At 53.4% G+C, this 19,787-nt stretch overlaps 1 protein-coding gene across 2 annotated transcripts in view; it reads right to left on the bottom strand.

Annotated features, from left to right (window-relative positions):
* The window catches only part of LOC133343176 (potassium voltage-gated channel subfamily C member 1-like), an 80,295-nt gene that overhangs the window by 46,117 nt on the left and 14,391 nt on the right, over positions 1–19,787 (bottom strand). Inside the window, exon 2 of one of the 2 annotated variants that reach the window (XM_061552632.1) lies at positions 16,942–17,859. In XM_061552632.1, the coding sequence (XP_061408616.1) occupies positions 16,942–17,859 (918 nt within the window). The remainder of the gene's footprint in view (positions 1–16,941; positions 17,860–19,787) is intronic. The other variant, XM_061552633.1, reaches the window with a different exon arrangement.

The following is a 19,787-nucleotide window of genomic DNA, read 5'->3' as shown; positions in this document are numbered from 1 at the left end:
CCTTCCTCGCCCGCTCAAGAGTGACCGCCGAGTGAGAACGCGTGGGTTGTCGTAGTTGTTGTTGTTTTGTGTATTTGTGTGAGTGTGTGCTGTGTCCACTCGGGTCCGCACAACGTGGGCTGCCGGCTGCTGTTGTTGGAGATGCGGCGCCGACAATAATTACGGTGTTGAGGAAACAGCCCAGCAGAGAATTGCACGCCTGCCTGCCCTGCCTGCCCTGCCTGCCCGCCGCCTTATCTCTCTGTCAATTGTATCGTTATCGCCCCCGTGATCACTCTTAATTATAAATGTAAAAAAAGCCTTTCCCGTGCTGAGTAGAACACCCGAACGGGATGTCGGGTTCGCTAACTGAAGTCAGAATAATCAGATTCGATTTGTTTATACCGGAGGTAAGTCGATACGTTATAATGGTTTTTTAAAGCATCAAAGTATGAAAAATAGGAATAGGCTTTTACCATTTCTGAAGAACCCTGTATTATCAGCCCATGTTTTGTTTGCATGCTGGCCACAGGCACCGTGTGTGGTTAATGAAGGCATGATTCCTTACAAAAGGTTTCTATTTTGTATCATGCAGCCTCCTTTGCCAGTAGCAAAATATAATCATAGGGGTTTTTACCCTTCAGTTTCAAGGACAATGCAATACATAATTATCAGTGTTGTTTTTTGTTTGCATTCTGACTGCAAGTATTGTGGTTAATGTAAACACGATCCCTTGCAAAAGGGTTTCAGTTTTGTCGCCAGAAAAAAGTGCGAAAACCCGATTATTATTGTATCTATTTGATGTTTGAATATCTTCACATCTCCTGTTTTATCGCCCGCAAAGGTAAAAACCGACTCTTCCTTCTTATTCTTAAGTCACGCAGGTAAACATTTTAAAATACAAATTAAAAAAAGTAAAATAGCAATAAAATAAAAATCACGACGTTTCGGAGGCAACACAAGCTTCCGTCTTCAGGTGGAACCGTCACAGCACGATAGCTGTATCAAGTAAGATAACTTCCAAGAACACAGTCCTTGTATATATACTGCTTGAGGGTGGGAGGAGCCAAGGTAGGCCCCTGAATATTATTATTGTGAGGTTCAGTGCGACTGAAGCACGCTGCTGAAACGTAGCCGGCCGTCCTAAAAAGGTTCACAAATTCACGCTGCCATGAAGCTGCTAAACGGAGGGTATATTCCATTTCCTACGGCCGCCACCCTCGGCTGGAAATTAACGAAGGAAACGGAACAAAAATACTGAAGGGTTGAACACAGAAGCATAGGGGGGGGAGCGGTGGGGCGGTGGAGTTTGGTACGACGGCACCCCCACTCTTAGTGGAGCATCCAATCCATAAGAGGTTTTTTTTGGGGGTTAAATCGCGTAAATATGAATGTGTTGTTAAACCCGCCACCACCACCCGATATGGACTATGAGTAAGGTTTGTCGCGTGAACAGAATGTGCCAATTCGTTACTAGTTCAGCACACCGGAGTGTTGGAGAGTAAACCCACAACGTTTACAATTCGGGCATTTCGCCGGTAATTGCAAGCAGCAGCAGCATCATCATAGGGCGACAGCCAGGGTTGACGATGAAAAAATATTAAACCGTAAAAACAAAGTTTTTCACTATAAATCCTTTATATGCGTGGCAGCTAGAGTCCTCTCGTCCTCTGGCTTGAGATGGCTGCCACCTATGGGTCAGATGATTGCCTGCCACCATTAAGCAATTGGTAATTAAATATAATTAATTTTTTCCTAAAAAGTGTAAAATTTTGGAAAAAGAATTTGCCCGAAAATAAATTGTCACGCACAACGAGTCTGTGTGCAAAATGTCAGCTCGATTGGATCACGGGAAGTTGGTTAAAAAACGACAGGAAAGATTTGCACGGTCGTAAGCGCACAAGCAAGCAAGTGAACTTAATATAAAGGATTTAAAAAAGACGACAAAATTTGCTGAAACACAGTGGAAAACTGTCATCACGCCTCTGATAAGCACGGTTGGTTACGCGCGGTGTGCGAAAGAAGTTAACAGACATACACCATCCTTTTGCCCGTCCAAGGACGGGTGTATTGCAGTAAATCTGAAACTTGCAAGCGAAAAGCAGAATGCGACGTGATATATTCATTGCATCAATGCGTGTGCAATTTGTAAGGGCGCGGTGACACAGATCTATTTCATGTGAAGGTTATAACCCTAACCCTAACCCTCATCATGACGTCCTTTTTACTTCGATGTCTCAACAGCGTTACGGAGATCGCGTGACGTGAGGGTTCTGCCTTTGTAGTGAGGGTTGTGAGTTGACGCTGAGGAGGGGGGAGGAGGCGCCTCGCCCCCCCATGTGGAGTGACGTCACCTGCTAATTAATATTAATGAGGGGAGGTGTCCAAGTGGAGTGACGTCACGAGCGTTGCACGCATACATTATTGGCTCATTATAGTAGGTAATAATAATGGAGGGGGGGTGTCCATTTGGAGGACGTCACTTAATCATGAATATTAATTAGGGGGGCTGGTCGACGTGGAGTGACGTCACGAGCGTTCAGGACAGACATTCCTGGGTGATGATAGTAGGTATAATATCACAATCACCGTTGCTTCGTGAATACTCGTATCGTGTCGTGAAAAATTATATCGCGCCGGGCGAGCGCGAAACCCCAGGACGCTAAACTCCTTCAGCTGCCACGCTTAGAGGTGTGAATTCACGTTGAGGATATCCACACGCGGTGTGTAACACACGTCCCCCCCCCCCCCCCCCCCCGTGCACCATGGGATGTGTAAAATATCGGACGCAGTCTGTTCCACAAAGCGTAACGCGAATTGTACATAACGCGACAGATGTATTAATTAAGGGGGCACGTTTTTTGTTTTTATGAAGCGCGGATGCGAGTGTGGCCAGGATCATGCCCAGCCGCCTTTGTGTCTCCCCAGTGCATGATGTCACACGGGGTACTCAATTGAGGCCGAGCTGACCGACGGGAAGGCACGCGAATGTGAGCCGTGACCGTGGCTGGGTCCGGAGCGCAATGCGCCAATAACTGTGGCCACTTGCTCCCGGCATGCAAGGCACGTTCACAAAGACAACGATCTCGACGTGAAGGCTGCTGGGGGGGGCACGTGCTGTTCGCGTGCGCCAGCACCGCGCCTGGCCGCCTTTGATTTGAGGCTGAGTTCACCTAGGCGACGGCCAGAACGGGTTCAGGTGTTCAAGATCGATCGTTGGTCCGTGAGCGGGCATCAAACTCGGGTCGCAGGTTTGGCTCTTGCTACTGCACCGCCGCTCCCCCACATGCACACATAAACATAACTACACACACACAACATGAAGACACACACACACGTGTTTTTTTTACGTATATGCAAGTACACACACATCAATTGCCTTTCCATTATAGTGTATTTATAGAGTATATGGGCGCAATAACGGAGTGACTGTGATTACATTGTACATTCTACTGCATAGGCTTGCACTCAGTTTTTATTATTCAATCCATATGTGTCTTCGACCGAGCGTGAACGGCGCGTGAGGACGTCCGGCCGACGTTGAACGTCATACACTCGACTGGAAACCACCTCTTGGAAGCGTCATCGAATGCCTTCTCTCCAGAGGTCGCAAACGGGTTTTGATTCCTTACCCGTACCCGGCCGCACCAGGGTCGCAAACGGGTACCCGTACCCGGCCGGGTACGGGTAGTCGGGTATCGGGTAGGGTACGGGTATCGGGTACCTGATTGCGACCTCTGGGATGAAGCCATGTTGCAGGCGCGGGTGGGTTGATTCTAGGAACTTGAATTGTGAGAAGAGACAAGACGTTGGGAAATGAGTGACAAACGGTGACTCACCAGTGACTCACGGCCTACCCGTACCCGTACCCGGCCGTACCAGGGTAGCAAACGGGTACCCGTACCCAGCTGGGTACGGGTAGCCGTGTATCGGGTAGGGTACGGGTATCGGGTACCCGGTTGCGACCTCTGCCTCTCTCTGAGCACCGCTGCTCACGCCGGCATCCTGCACCTCCGATTTGCTTTTGTTATGATTTACAATTAGTTGGGGTGGTTTGGGGGGTGGAGTTCTAACGTTGCGTGGGTATATTGTGGATTCGAGCTATGGGGCCGTCCGTAAATGACGTCACGCAATTTTGACGATTTTTGACCCCCCCCCCCTTCCCTTCGTCACACGGCGTCACAAAAAGTCAGATCCCCCCCCCCTCAAATATGACGTCACAAAGCTCTGCCCCGCCCCCCCCCCCCCAAAAAAAAAAAACATGCTTAAAATCGCTTTAAACTATTGTCATTGTAGTGCGTATTTAATGTGGCGCTGCACTCTGATGTTGTAGGAGAAAACATTTCCTAAAAAGTCTATTTAATTAAGTAGAACGTGTTGTCTATATTTATTTAAAGTTGCGTATTTTTACGTGACGTCACATTTCTCAAACCCCTCCCCCCCTCGTCACACATCGTCACAAATGTCTGACCCCCCCCCCCTAGGTGCGTGACGTCATTTATGGACGGCCCCGATGCACCCTCCACCACCCGACCGAGTCGCACAAATCAAGTGGCCACCCGGATAAATGTGCAAAAAAAGCAGTTTGTTAGTCGGCAAAAGCGTCTACGTTGAAATGCAAGCGAGAATCTGATCATACTGGTACGTTGCTATTATGAAATCCACATTCGCAGAGATATAGTTACGCAGGATGGGGAGGAGGCTTTATCACACTATTTCTCCTGAACCGCGGCTGATAACGGATTACAAGATCAGGTTGTGGAGCCCTAGTGTACAGAAAACGCTCACAAAATGCTCATACAAGCTGCGATTGAAGACAAGAAATTTCTGTTATAATAACTCATCAAAATTCAAAAGAAATACAGTGCAAGGTGGTAACGCTGTGATCGTGGAAGTGGTTTCTAGGTGATTTCGAAAAGTGTATTGGTTTAGCCATGTTTGTTTGTTGTAGTACAGAGTTAGACTGATGGCCTTAATCTAAGCTGTCTTGTGGTGGTTGTTGTTGTTGTTTGACTTGCATCCCACTGAGATTTTTGCACACAGCGTTGGTGTACGGTGTTTTTTCTGCAATATTTTTGCTGCCTTTTCTTGAATTTTCTGTTTGCACTTAGTCACATATTCACTTTAAGATGTTTTCTTGTTCATGTTTTTGTTTTTTGTTTGTTGCGGTTGCACCCGATTCAAGAGCTGAATGGCTCACAGGGCTATACCTAATAAATAAACTTGAACTTGAACTCCCACTGCACTAGCCAATCAGCTGCCAAGGAGACAACCCCTATGCAAGATGGCCGCAATGAAGTCACTCAAGCAATATGGCCGTCATCATGTCAGTCATGAGGGTTTTCAAACCATAATTCACCACGCTGGTCAGGGCAGGCTGGTTCACAGATGTGATGCAACGATGTCACCCTAATGGTATTACGTGGCCCGACACATAAAATATCCCTGAAGAGCCCTACTATAGCAGCTCTCTGTACCGGATGGCGTTCTATCTCAGAAAAGTGGTTTGCCAGGCGTCGTCAGCTTTGTGATATATTTGAATTTTTTTGTGCTGAGAGCCGGGTTAGGAGGAATTATACGGGAGGAGTGTGTGTGTGTTTGTGTGCAGCCGTTCGTGACAGGGCCCACACTATCAATATTCTCCGCTCAATCACAAGTGGCTAGCCTGACACGGCCATCACCAACCGTTTCGCGCAAACCCAATTCGTTTCGAAATTCGCCTTCGCTGTTTAAACTTTTCACCCCCCCAAAAAAAATTTGAACTGGCTGCACGTGCCAATGCAGAGTCCCTCCTGAAATAGCCTTGAGACTTGGCGAGGCTTTGCCGAGTGAATAATTGCTCTTATTATCATTGATTATGAGGATTCTAATCAACAGCACAGTTGGCTTGGACTCTGACCTCTGCGTGCCATTCCAATGCCCCGTCTTGGTTACTTACCCTCCCAACTTCTTGCAAAACGCGCAAACCAACCATTGCCGAGTTTCAAGACTCAGTGAAGCTTTCGCAGAACAATGACAATCTCATTCGCATTACAGTCTGGCCTGCTATACCGCCGCCTGTTGTTTTCATAACGCGAATTGGATATAACGCTACAAATATATTCGGGGACACTTTTTTTTTAATTACACGGATGCGAATTGGATATAACACGATTGAATAAACAGAACTACGTCGCGCGAGTACGAATAAGCTCTAAGAAAAGCTGTCTCGGGTGTGGACCAATCAACTTCAAGGACAGTGTGCATATCATTATCATCATCAGAGTTGTTTCTTTTTGTTTGCATTTTGACTGCTTGTGTTGTGGTTATTGCAAACATGGTGCCTTGTATAAAGGTGTCAGTTTTTGTACCAGTTGAAAGGGTAAAAACCTATTACTATATGAATAAGCTGTTGTACGGCTGCCTCGGCGTAATGTCGCGCAAGGCAGTGGGATGCTGCTGGATGCTTCTAGATGCTACCCACGTGCCTCAGTCTTTGTTCAGCCTGCGTACGCATCTCACGTGTTATCATGGACTGTGCTTCACGCTACATTATATATTGTTTATTATGATGCGATTTTCCCATCACGCGGTGTTGTTCAGAAACGCAACAGCTACCGAGTTACGTGAGAACAGACCGTACTATTATAATGAGAATCATCATTATTATTTTTCGATTTAAAGCTTTCGTGACTGCAGGGATTCATCTTCTTGGTTCTTTCGGTAAAGTCACGTAGAAGGGAAATAATAAAATAATAAAAATAATAAAAATAAAACAATATAATGTTTGATTTTTATTATTTTATTATTTCCCTTCTACGTGACTTTACTGAAAGAACCAAGAAGATCACTATTATTATTACTACGACGACGAGGATTAGTGTCTGCGGCTTCGCGGTGAGGAAGAGTGGGAAGCCTCAACAGGCGATCAAAGTGCGTGACCCAACTTGCACGGCGGATGAGCGGCTTACATCGCTCGGAGCGATGATGTAGACCGTGACGCTGGTCAACAACACCACTGGACTTGCGATCCAGAAGTCGCCGTTCCGATTCTATCTCCCGCCGTGCCAGTTAAAGCAACGCCGCAAGTTTTTAAATCCTTTATATTAAGTTCGCTTGCTTGCTTACGACCGTGCAAATCTTTCGGTCGTTTTTTAACCCACTTCCCGTGATCCAATCGAGCTGACATTTTGCACATAGACTCGTTGTGCGTGACAATTAATTTTCGTGAAAATTTTTTTTCAAAATTTTACACTGTTTAGGGAAAACAAATTAAATATTTAATTACCAATTGCTTAATACTGGCAGACAATCATCTGACCCATAGGTGGCAGCCATCTCAAGCCAGAGGACGAGAGGACTCTAGCCGCCACGCATATAAAGGATTTATAGTGAAAAACTTTGTTTTTACGGGTTATACTTATTTACTCCCCGCCGTCCCATCACCCCGCAGCCTGTCCACCCGACAGCATGAATGGGGGTAACACCGCAGTGCCCGAAGTCCATCGGCAGGTCGTGTGTGGTGGGTAAGGGGTCATCCATTCAGTTCGTACGCATGGAGGGGGTAGGGGGGGGTTAACCCAAATGTGTACGCTTGCGTATGGGGGGTCTACTGACAATGTAAGTATGCATAGAAAACGGGGAGGGGGGGGCGGTGAAGCCTCGATAATAATTTGTCTACATTGGCCTTCAAATGAGCCACGGTCAGTTTCTTCAGCTGTGAGACAACAAGTACTAGCGGGAGAAGTGGGACTGTGGGAGAGGTGTCACTCGTGTGCCACCGTGCCCCCTGACTGCAGCTATCACGCAGCTCAGCAAAACAAGTGGCCAAGGTAGGCAACTTAATTCTTTTTATGCAGCCGGCGGTGGACTATATCTGTTTGCTTAAACACGTTAATATTATTAATAATCCTTGATCGTTTCTGCGTGGATTAAATATCGGACGTTCTTTAGGATTCGGGGAAGGGGGGGGGGGTGCGTCAGGCGTACGTACGCAGGGGGGGGAGGTGTAAAAAGTCCGCGTGCGTACAGGGAGTGGGGGGGGAGGGGTCAAGTTTTGACATATTTTTGCGTGCCGACTCAATGGATGGCCCCGTACCAGTGGCACAATGACGTTATCGGCTCTGGGAAGGGGGGGGGCGCTGCGGCAGTCGGTCAGGCAGGGCCCAACCCTGTTGTTGAAAACACTTCTCACGGTGTTTGTCAAGGGGGCCAGCTCGCAGCTTTGGTCACCAGTGGGGGTCGTAGGGGCAACACACTCTTCTGGCACCCCCTGCCCCCAGGGCATCGCCCTGCCCCCAAGGCATCGCCCTGCCCCCAAGGCACCCCATGCCCCCAAGGCACTGCCCTGCCCCCAAGGCACTGCCCTGCCCCCAAGGCACCGCCCTGCCCCCAAGGCATCGCCCTGCCCCCAGGGCATCGCCCTGCCCCCAAGGTACCCCCTGCCCCCAAGGCACTGCCCTGCCCCCAAGGCACTGCCCTGCCCCCAAGGCACCGCCCTGCCCCCAGGGCACCCCATGCCCCCGAAAGAACCAAGAAGAAGAAGAAGAAAAAAAAACTCTCGTTCACGAGACGCAGCGAGGCTCTCCTGGATACACGAGCGTAAATAATGATCGCTGCAGTAATAATTATAATAATACTACACCCATTTAAACAGCTCCCCCCACCCCCCCTTTAGATGCCCGGGTAAGCTGCTTTTCGTTATTATGTTCAGCTTTAAAAGACTGGAAGAAGAAGAAGATGAGTTGAAAGCGCAAAAAACAAGCGTGGTGAGTCGCGTGCCTGGAATGGAACTCGGGGGGAGCACAGCGGAAGACGCGCAGCAGAAATAAACGCAGGCTCCAGGCATCGCACGGGGGCAGCGTTCGTCACTGCAAGGCCCGCGGGCCACTAGCGGCCCTTGGTGGCTTTTAGCGAGGCCCCTGGCGTAAGGTCCCCCGACAATACGCACAATCGGTGCTGCCAAACCCCCCAATGGTTTCAAATGTGTGGCGACCGTCACACTGATGATGTCTTCTTATCGGCGAAAGTGCCCCCCTCCCCCCAGTCCCCTCTTGACAATGAAGTGAAGAACACTGGAAAGGGGGGCTCGTCGCCCATGAGGACCATCGCCATGGAGATGGAGCGATGAGACCATCGCCGTGGAGATGGAGCTGCGAGACCATCACCATGGAGATGGAGCGATGAGACCATCGCCATGGAGATGGAGCGGCGAGACCATCACCATGGAGATGAAGCTGCGAGACCATCACCATGGAGATGAAGCTGCGAGACCATCACCATGGAGATGGAGCGGCGAGACCATCACCATGGAGATGAAGCTGCGAGACCATCACCATGGAGATGGAGCTGCGAGACCATGGAGATGAAGCTGCGAGACCATCACCATGGAGATGAAGCTGCGAGACCATCACCATGGAGATGAAGCTGCGAGACCATCACCATGGAGATGGAGCTGCGAGACCATCACCATGGAGATGAAGCTGCGAGACCATGGAGATGAAGCTGCGAGACCATCACCATGGAGATGAAGCTGCGAGACCATCACCATGGAGATGAAGCTGCGAGACCATCACCATGGAGATGGAGCTGCGAGACCATGGAGATGAAGCTGCGAGACCATCACCATGGAGATGAAGCTGCGAGACCATCACCATGGAGATGAAGCTGCGAGACCATCACCATGGAGATGAAGCTGCGAGACCATCACCATGGAGATGAAGCTGCGAGACCATCACCATGGAGATGAAGCTGCGAGACCATGGAGATGAAGCTGCGAGACCATCACCATGGAGATGAAGCTGCGAGACCATCACCATGGAGATGAAGCTGCGAGACCATCACCATGGAGATGGAGCTGCGAGACCATGGAGATGGAGCTGCGAGACCATCACCATGAAGATGGAGCGATGAGACCATCGCCGTGGAGATGGAGCGATGAGACCATCGCCATGGAGATGGAGCGATGAGACCATCACCATGGAGATGGAGCGATGAGACCATCGCCGTGGAGATGGAGCGATGAGACCATCACCATGGAGATGGAGTGATGAGACCATCGCCGTGGAGATGGAGCGATGAGACCATCGCCATGGAGATGGAGCGATGAGACCATCACCATGGAGATGGAGCGGCGAGACCATCGCCATGGAGATGGAGCGACGAGACCATCGCCATGGAGATGGAGCGATGAGACCATCGCCGTGGAGATGGAGCTGCGAGACCATCACCATGGAGATGGAGCGACGAGACCATCGCCATGGAGATGGAGCGATGAGACCATCACCATGGAGATGGAGCGGCGAGACCATCGCCATGGAGATGGAGCGATGAGACCATCGCCGTGGAGATGGAGCTGCGAGACCATCACCATGGAGATGGAGCGGCGAGACCATCGCCATGGAGATGGAGCGATGAGACCATCGCCATGGAGATGGAGTTGCGAGACCATCACCATGGAGATGGAGCGATGAGACCATCACCATGGAGATGGAGCGACGAGACCATCGCCGTGGAGATGGAGCTGCGAGACCATCGCCATGGAGATGGAGCGATGAGACCATCGCCATGGAGATGGAGCGATGAGACCATCACCATGGAGATGGAGCTGCGAGACCATCGCCATGGAGATGGAGCGATGAGACCATCGCCATGGAGATGGAGCGATGAGACCATCGCCATGGAGATGGAGCGATGAGACCATCACCATGGAGATGGAGCTGCGAGACCATCGCCGTGGAGATGGAGCGATGAGACCATCGCCATGGAGATGGAGCGATGAGACCATCACCATGGAGATGGAGCTGCGAGACCATCGCCATGGAGATGGAGCGATGAGACCATCACCATAGAGATGGAGCGACGAGACCATCACCATGGAGATGGAGCGACGAGACCATCACCATGGAGATGGAGCGACGAGACCATCGCCATGGAGATGGAGCGATGAGACCATCGCCATGGAGATGGAGCGATGAGACCATCACCATGGAGATGGAGCTGCGAGACCATCGCCATGGAGATGGAGCGATGAGACCATCGCCATGGAGATGGAGCGATGAGACCATCGCCATGGAGATGGAGCGATAAGACCATCACCATGGAGATGGAGCTGCGAGACCATCGCCGTGGAGATGGAGCGATGAGACCATCGCCATGGAGATGGAGCGATGAGACCATCACCATGGAGATGGAGCTGCGAGACCATCGCCATGGAGATGGAGCGATGAGACCATCGCCATGGAGATGGAGCGATGAGACCATCGCCATGGAGATGGAGCGATGAGACCATCACCATGGAGATGGAGCTGCGAGACCATCACCATGGAGATGGAGCGACGAGACCATCACCATGGAGATGGAGCGACGAGACCATCACCATGGAGATGGAGCGACGAGACCATCGCCATGGAGATGGAGCGATGAGACCATCGCCATGGAGATGGAGCGATGAGACCATCACCATGGAGATGGAGCGATGAGACCATCGCCATGGAGATGGAGCTGCGAGACCATCGCCATGGAGATGGAGCGACGAGACCATCACCATGGAGATGGAGCGGTAATGGCGACGGATTGAGGAGGCCTTCATCCAGCAGTGCGTAGATGGCCCCCCATATTTTGTTCATGAGGCTGCCCCCCCCCCCCACTCCACTTGGGTCTCCGCTCGTTTGCTCGGTTCGCTCGTGCCTAGCACCGCGTGGTCTGGCGACGGGACGACGACATCACACTTTGGAAATTCATCGTGTCGGCGAAGGCGAATTTATTTATTTATTTCCCTTGCGCTCAGAGCCGGTGTGAGTGTCGTCGGTGCCGTGCCGAGGATTACGTTTCACGGACGCCCCGGCGTCGATGAGCCGAGAGTCAACAAGAGACAACTCCGCGCGCCCGGAGCGCGCCTCGAAACTTTGGTGGCCGGTGCAACGAGATCGGCGCGCACAGGTGGCGGCTTTAGAAAAGACGAAAAAAATAAACAGCCTCGACCTTTACTCCGCTGTGGCTCCGAGGCGCCGTCGGAAGCGGGGTAGTTTTACGTTTGTTCAAACAACGCGCGGTAAGAATGGGCTCGTGGTACAATCAATTTCGAACTCGCAATGCACATATACATTCTCACGATGCGCACACAGTTTAGTGTTATACGCAGTGGTCGCGTGCCCGTGCGTGTGCGCGCCGATGTGTGTGTGCGCGCGCGCCGATGTGTGTGTGTGTGTGCGCCGATGTGTGTGTGTGCGTGCGCCGATGTGTGTGGGTGCGTGCGCCGATGTGTGTGTTAGTGCGCGCGCCGATGTGTGTGTGTGCGCGCGCGCCGATGTGTGTGTGTGTGTGCGCCGATGTGTGTGTGTGTTAGTGCGCGCGCCGATGTGTGTGTGTGCGCGCGCGCCGATGTGTGTGTGTGTGTACGCGCGCGCCGATGTGTGTGTGTGCGTGCGCCGATGTGTGTGTGTGCGTGCGCCGATGTGTGTGTGTGTGCGCGCGCGCCGATGTGTGTGTGTGCGTGCGCCGATGTGTGTGTGTGTGCGTGCGCCGATGTGTGTGTGTGTGCGCGCGCGCCGATGTGTGTGTGTGTGTGCGCCGATGTGTGTGTGTGTGCGCGCCGATATGTGTGTGTGTGTGCGTGCGCCGATGTGTGTGTGTGTGTGCGCCGATGTGTGTGTGCGCGCGCGCCGATATGTGTGTGTGTGCGCGCGCGCTGATGTGTGTGTGTGCACCGATGTGTGTGTGTGTGCGCGCGCTGATGTGTGTGTGTGTGTGCGCCGATGTGTGTGTGTGTGCGCGCGCGCCGATGTGTGTGTGTGTGTGCGCCGATGTGTGTGTGTGCGCCGATGTGTGTGTGTGTGTGCGCCGATGTGTGCGCGCGCGCCGATGTGTGTGTGTGCGCGCGCGCATCTCTCGGTATGGCCAGATGGAGAGGGGTGAACGGGCATGGCACAGGCCGGGGAGGATGTTGGGCTGATGTGCCCCGGCGAGATGTGGAGCTGAGTGGACCTACCGATCGCGGGCACCTCTGATTAGCTGCGTACGGTGCGAAATAAGTTATACGTACGTACATACAAGCGGTGTCAAGATCGGCCTATGTGGAAGAGGCTCGTGAAGGACGCGACCGGGCAGTTGGAGGCAGTCGCCGTCCAGAAACAATGGGGGGGCGGAGGAGAGACGCTCACCGCATCGAGCGGAGCGCCGGGCGGCTAAAACGCAGCGAGTTGGCGCAGTAGGGAACCCAGGTGGTGCATCTGCCAATCGTCTCAGTCAGTCAACGCCATGGTAGCCGGGTCTGGCACTTGCCCCAGAAAAGCCTGTTCAAGCCTGTACGGGGGGGGGGGGATCTTTGTCTTTATATGCAGATGACACGTGCTCACGAGAGACCTGAGCAGTGGCAGCTCACGCCAACATTAGTGGCATTCTGGGTTTTAATACAGGAAGCCCCCACCCCCCGATCCCCCCCCCCAACCTCGTGATTTAATTTGAATACAGGGAGCCCCCCCCCCCCGATCCCCCCCCCCCAACCTCGTGATTTAATTTGAATACAGGGAGCCCCCCCCCCGCCCACCTCTTGATTCAATTACAATTATTGTCTCGGCCTAATCAGAAACGATTGCACACACACCAACAACAACAACAACAATCACGTGAAAGGGTTTTTGTTGTTGTTGTTGTTGTGGTCGTTGACAATCAAATTGGCCGTACGTCAGATCTGACTGGCAGAGTGATTTTTTTTTCTTCAAACATCTCTCTATGACCGACACGCTCGGCGAACCCGACCCTATCCCGCACGCAGGACGGAGAGACGTCTTCGTGGCGAAAGACCTCTCCCCGCGTCCCGCTGGGCTCGTTGAATCAGTTGCGTACCACCCCGCCAGGGCGTACGATTTTACAACAACAACAAAAATACGCGGTCATCAACGACAAAGCTGGAACAAACAAACAAATAACTGGAAAGCGTGCAGAGGGGAAGCTCCCTGGCAAACATGCCCGCTTGGAATTACGTTCGCGGGCTAGAAAGCCGGGCGAGTGGATTCAAGAGCACACGCGTAGTTAATGACACCATCCTAGCGGTTAAGGGAGTGGTGGTGCATTGTCTTTGAGCTGTACGCCTTTTGGCGTCATCAGGTCGAGCACCAATTGAGACGAGGCTCAAAATAAAGCTGTCTCTGGTGTGGACAAATCAGTTTCAAGGACAATGCATATATTATCAGAGTGTGTCTTTTGTTTGCATTTTGACTGCAAGTATTGTGGTTAATGCACACATGATTCCTTGTAAAAAGGTTTCAGTTTTGTTGCCAGAAAAAAGGGGTAAAACCCCCTATCATTATGGAGTGGTGGGGCTTCAGCAGACAGCGTCACCGGCTAGAAGGCACGATGGCGGACAGTCCAGACTAGTCGCAGAGTGGCGGTCAAGGAATGGAACGAGTCCAGGATGGCGCCCGCCGAGGAGATGGAGTGATAGAATCGGCTCGCCTTCATCCAGCAGCGGATTGATCGTGGCCGAAGATGAAGATGACATGGGGAGTGGAGTGGCGAGAAAGAGTGTATCATCATCATCGTCGTCGTTATCATCACGGTGCATGGGGCAGATATCCCGTGGTGGGTGTCTACCACTCGAGATTTGACGCTTTCGTGACTGCAAGGATTCATATTCTTAGGTTTTTTCGGTAAAGTTACGTAGGTAAAAAAAAATCATTAATAAAGTAAAATAAAAATCACGACGTTTCGGAGGCAACACAAGCTTCCGTCTTCAGGTGGAACAGTCACAGCACAATAGCTGTATTAAGTGAGAGCAAAACGAAACGTCGTGATTTTTATTTTATTTTTATTAATTTAAATGTTCTACCTCCGTGACTTTACCGAAAAAACCTAAGAATATGCCTACCACTCGTTTCGTCATTTGTTTACACTTTCCGCTGTGTCTTGTAGTGCTCATATGCGTCACGTGGTGCCACATCTGTCTGACATGCAGCTTTGCATTGATAAAGGGCTGTAAATCGTTGCAATGCTACACACGTGGACTGGGAGGACGCGTGCAGGTTCGCGACACCGTCCAAACTATGAGTCGGGTACGCCGCCTCACTCAGAGGGTTGACGACGAGACTCACCATCAGAGGCTATCCCCCTCGCGATCAACGATGATTGTCCTCCATAGGACAGTTGGATTATCTGTGGGTCCGGAAAATGGCTAAGAGACCGATCCGGGAATCGGCAGACTCTGTCGCGGCTCGGGCGCACACGTGTGCCCAGAAAGGGTGAGTGGGTGGATGGGTGAGTGGGTAAGTGGGTGGGTGAGTGAGTGGGTGGGTGTGTGAGTGGGTGGGTGGGTGAGTGGGTGAGTGAGTAGGTGGGTGAGTGGGTGGGTGAGTGGGTGGGTGAGTGGGTGGGTGGGTGGATGAGTGGGTGGGTGGGTGAGTGGGTGGGTGTGTGAGTGTGTGGGTGGGTGGGTGAATGTGTGGGTGGGTGAGTGGGTGGGTGGGTGAGTAGGTGAGTGGGTGGGTGAGTGGGTGAGTGGACGGGTGGGTGGGTGAGTGAGTGAGTGAGTGGGTGAGTGGGTGGGTGAGTGGGTGAGTGGATGAGTGGGTGGGTGAGTGGGTGGGTGGGTGAGTGGGTGGGTGGGTGGGTGGGTGAGTGGGTGAGTGGGTGAGTGAGTGGGTGAGTGGGTGGGTGAGTGGGTGGTTGAGTGGGTGGGTTGGTGAGTGAGTGAGTGGGTGGGTGAGTATGTGGGTGGGTGAGTAGGTGAGTGGGTGGGTGGGTGAGTGGTTGAGTGTGTGGGTGGGTGAGTGGGTGGGTGGGTGAGTGAGTGGGTGGGTGAGTCGGTGGGTGGGTGAGTGGGTGGGTGGGTGGGTGAGTGGGTGGGTGGGTGAGTGAGTGGGTTGGTGGGTGGGTGGGTGGGTGAGTGGGTGGGTGGATGGGTGGGTGGGTGAGTGGGTGGGTGAGTGAGTGAGTGGGTGAGTGGGTGAGTGGGTGGGTGGGTGAGTGGAGGGGGTGGGTGGGTGAGTGGAGTGGGTGAGTGGGTGGGTGGGTGAGTGTGTGGGTGGGTGGGTGGGTGAGTGGGTGGGTGAGTAGGTGGGTGAGTAGGTGGGTGGGTGGGTGAGCGGGTGAGTGGTTGGGTGAATGGGTGGATGAGTGGGTGGGTGGGTGAAGGCCAGTGGCGACGTGGCAGCCGAGGATTGCAACCCCGCCAGGTGTGGACGTCCACCGAGGACTCCCCATGGGCCACAACCGCCGCTTGGTGGCTCCGTTAAACTTCAACACGTGGCTCGCCGCGGGGGGGGGGGGGGGGGGGGATCTACATATATATAAAATACGTGACATTTCAGGCGATGGGCTTTCTTCGTAGCGAATTAGAGAAGGCCACAGAGATATAGTGAAGTTGGAGGCTGTGCTATAGACCACCGTAGGGCCTGATGAGGATAAATAAATAAATACTTCCAGATTGACGGTTTTCAACTCAGTAGATTTTGAGGAATATGCACGCCTGTCAATAATGTAACATTCGGTAAAAGGTAATATTTTTAAATGTGATAAATAAATACAAATTATTAAATGTTGCTGGCACATCGCCATGGAGGAACGGCCTTGGTGGAGTCGCTGCCCCCCTATGACCCGATTCAGTTCGGGAAATCAGACCGACATTCTATGGTTCTTTCAATACGTAGATAGAAAAAATAATACCAAGAAAAGAATACAAATAAAGTGAATCTAAATATCACGACGTGTTGCGATCCAAACGTCATGATATTTTTATTCACTTTATTTCCATTATTTTATTGTTATTATTTTTTCTATCTACGTGAGAACCATAGAATATGAATCCCTGCGGTCACGAAAATTTTAAGTCAAAATCGGACCGATATCGTTTGAGAAAACGTTGCTGGCACATCGCAATCCTGGCCAACCGTGGCATCGGCCAAGGTCCCCGCAGAGACTTCTTGTCAAACTGCCCGTCAGCTTCCCCCGTGAACTGAGCGCAACGTCTCCGGCACCGTGGATCCTTACCCGGGCCCCACGCGACGAGTACGGGTCCTCGAAGAGCGCCCACAGCCTGGGCTGGCAGCGTCTCCAGCAGGCCCTGGGCTTGACGGCGTCGCTCACGAGCCCACGTCCCTTCCGCTTGCCTCCTCCACCCGAGGCCGTCCCTCCTCCTCCGCCGCCACCGCCGTCGTCGTCAAAGCCGCCTCCGCCGCCGTCGTCATCGTCGTCGTCGGCGGCCGGGAGGTCGGGTGAGTCGCTTCGAGCCTCGGGGAGATCGAAGCTGTGCAGGGCCTCCTCGGCGTCGCGGTGCTGCCGGTAGTTCATCCAGCAGCAGGGCTCCACGTCCGTCTCGTCGATGCCCCAGTAGGCGAGCTCCTCCTCGAACAGGGGGCCGCACACGTCGGCGGGGCAGTGCAGCTTGCCCGTGCGGTAGTAGTTGAGCACGTAGGCGAACACGCCGGGGTGCCGATCGAAGAAGTGCATCTCGGACAGCGATTGCGCCGCCGCCGACGACGAGGGCGGCGGAGGAGGTGGAGGAGGAAGCGGCGAATGCGGAATCGCGATCGCGGCGGCCGACGACGACGATGATGATGCCGATGACGCCGCCGCCGCCAGCGACGGCTGCAGCGTCGGTGGTGGGGACGGCGAGGCCGACGGAGCGGAGGGGCACGGGGAGGAGGGCGGAGGCGGCGTCGGAGGATGTAGAGGCGGTTCGGGGGGAAGAGGGGCGTGCAGGGGAGGGGGGGTGTGAAGCGGATGGTGATGAGGATGATGGTGATGGTGATGAGGTGGCGGCGGCGGCGGGGGGGGGCAGTCGAGCATGAGGGCGAGGCGCGTGCCGGGCAGCGTGCGCAGGGTGCTGCGGTAGGTCTCGTGGCGCACGCCGCCCACGTTGATGACGACTCGCTCCTCGTCGCACGCCACCGTCGCCTCCTCCTCCTGCTCCACGGGCACAATGGGGGGGGGGGGGGGGTGAGAGAGGAGGATGACGATGGGAAGGAGAGGGGAAGAGGAGGGAGGGGGGGATAGGGGGTGGAATGATGAGAGGGCAGAAGAGCACATGGTGGGGTGTGATTAGCCACCTTGTCATTACGTGCTCACCAACTGGGTTGCAATCATCAGAATCATCATAGTCATCAGAATCATCAGAATCATCAGAATCGTCGGGGTTTTGTTTTTCATATCGAAGCCATCGGCATCGTGGTTGTCTCTTCAACAGTGCTGCTAGCTGGTGATGCTGCTGAGTTGGCAGTGGTGCCCAAACCACCGCGACAGCTCAACACAATTGTCAACCACCGTCGCCTGCCTCTCCGACTGCACCTTCGGTAGTCCACCCCATCTCTCTTCACTCACGTCACCCTGCTGCACTACTGCTGACGTCACCCTGCTGCACTACCACTCACGTCACCCTGCTGCACTACCACTGACGTCACCCTGCTGCACTACCGCTGACGTCACCCTGCTGCACTACCGCTGACGTCACCCTGCTGCACTACCACTCACGTCACCCTGCTGCACTACCACTGACGTCACTCTGCTGCACTACCACTAACGTCACCCTGCTGCACTACTGCTGACGTCACCCTGCTGCACTACCACTACCGCCACCCTGCTGCACTACCACTACCGCCACCCTGCTGCACTACCACTCACGTCACCCTGCTGCACTACCGCTCACGTCACCCTGCTGCCCTACCGCTGATGTCGCCCTGCTGCACTACCGCTCACGTCACCCTGCTGCACTACCACTGACGTCACCCTGCTGCACTACCACTGACGTCACCCTGCTGCACTACCGCTGACGTCACCCTGCTGCACTACCGCTGACGTCACCCTGCTGCACTACCACTGACGTCACCCTGCTGCACTACCACTCACGTCACCCTGCTGCACTACCGCTGACGTCACCCTGCTGCACTACCGCTGACGTCACCCTGCTGCACTACCACTGACGTCACCCTGCTGCACTACCACTCACGTCACCCTGCTGCACTACCACTCACGTCACCCTGCTGCACTACCACTGATGTCACCCTGTTGCACTACCGCTGACGTCACCCTGCTGCACTACCACTGACGTCACCCTGCTGCACTACCGCTCACGTCACCCTGCTGCACTACCACTCACGTCACCCTGCTGCACTACTGCTGACGTCATCCTGCTGCACTACTGCTGACGTCACCCTGCTGCACTACCACTGACGTCACCCTGCTGCACTACCGCTGACGTCACCCTGCTGCACTACCACTGACGTCACCCTGCTGCACTACCACTCACGTCACCCTGCTGCACTACCACTGACGTCACCCTGCTGCACTACCACTGACGTCACCCTGCTGCACTACCGCTCACGTCACCCTGCTGCACTACCGCTGACGTCACCCTGCTGCACTACCGCTGACGTCACCCTGCTGCACTACCGGACTCCGCGTCTCTGCGGCAACCCCCTCCGTCTGGAACGCGGCGAACACCACCAAAGACAAAGATCCCCCGCATAGCCTCAACAGACCCGTCGGGGCAAGTGCCGTTCGCGAGGCCACCACCGCCACCACCGCCACCACCGTCCCCGAGGCATTTCAGGGCCCCCTCGCCTCCCTCGCCCTTGGCGCTTGGCGCTCCACTCACACCGAGCGAGGCTTCTCCCCGCCTCATTGTTCATGTCCACGATACAAGTGACGCCTTTTGGCGTCATCTGGTGCCACACCATGTGAGACTAGGCTCTAAGGAAAGCTGTCTCGGGTGTGGACCAATCAACTTCAAGGACAGTGCATACATTATCAGAGTTGTGTTTTTTGTTTGCATTATGACTGCAGGTATTGTGGTCTATGTAAACATGACTCCTTGTAAAAAAGGTGTCAGTTTTGTTGCC

This window comes from Lethenteron reissneri, chromosome 2, assembly GCF_015708825.2.
Source record: "Lethenteron reissneri isolate LAM-NWPU_2019-01 chromosome 2, ASM1570882v1, whole genome shotgun sequence".
NCBI lineage: Eukaryota > Metazoa > Chordata > Hyperoartia > Petromyzontiformes > Petromyzontidae > Lethenteron > Lethenteron reissneri.
Note: the sequence above shows the minus strand (reverse complement) of the source record. Positions and strands in the feature narration are given on the sequence as shown.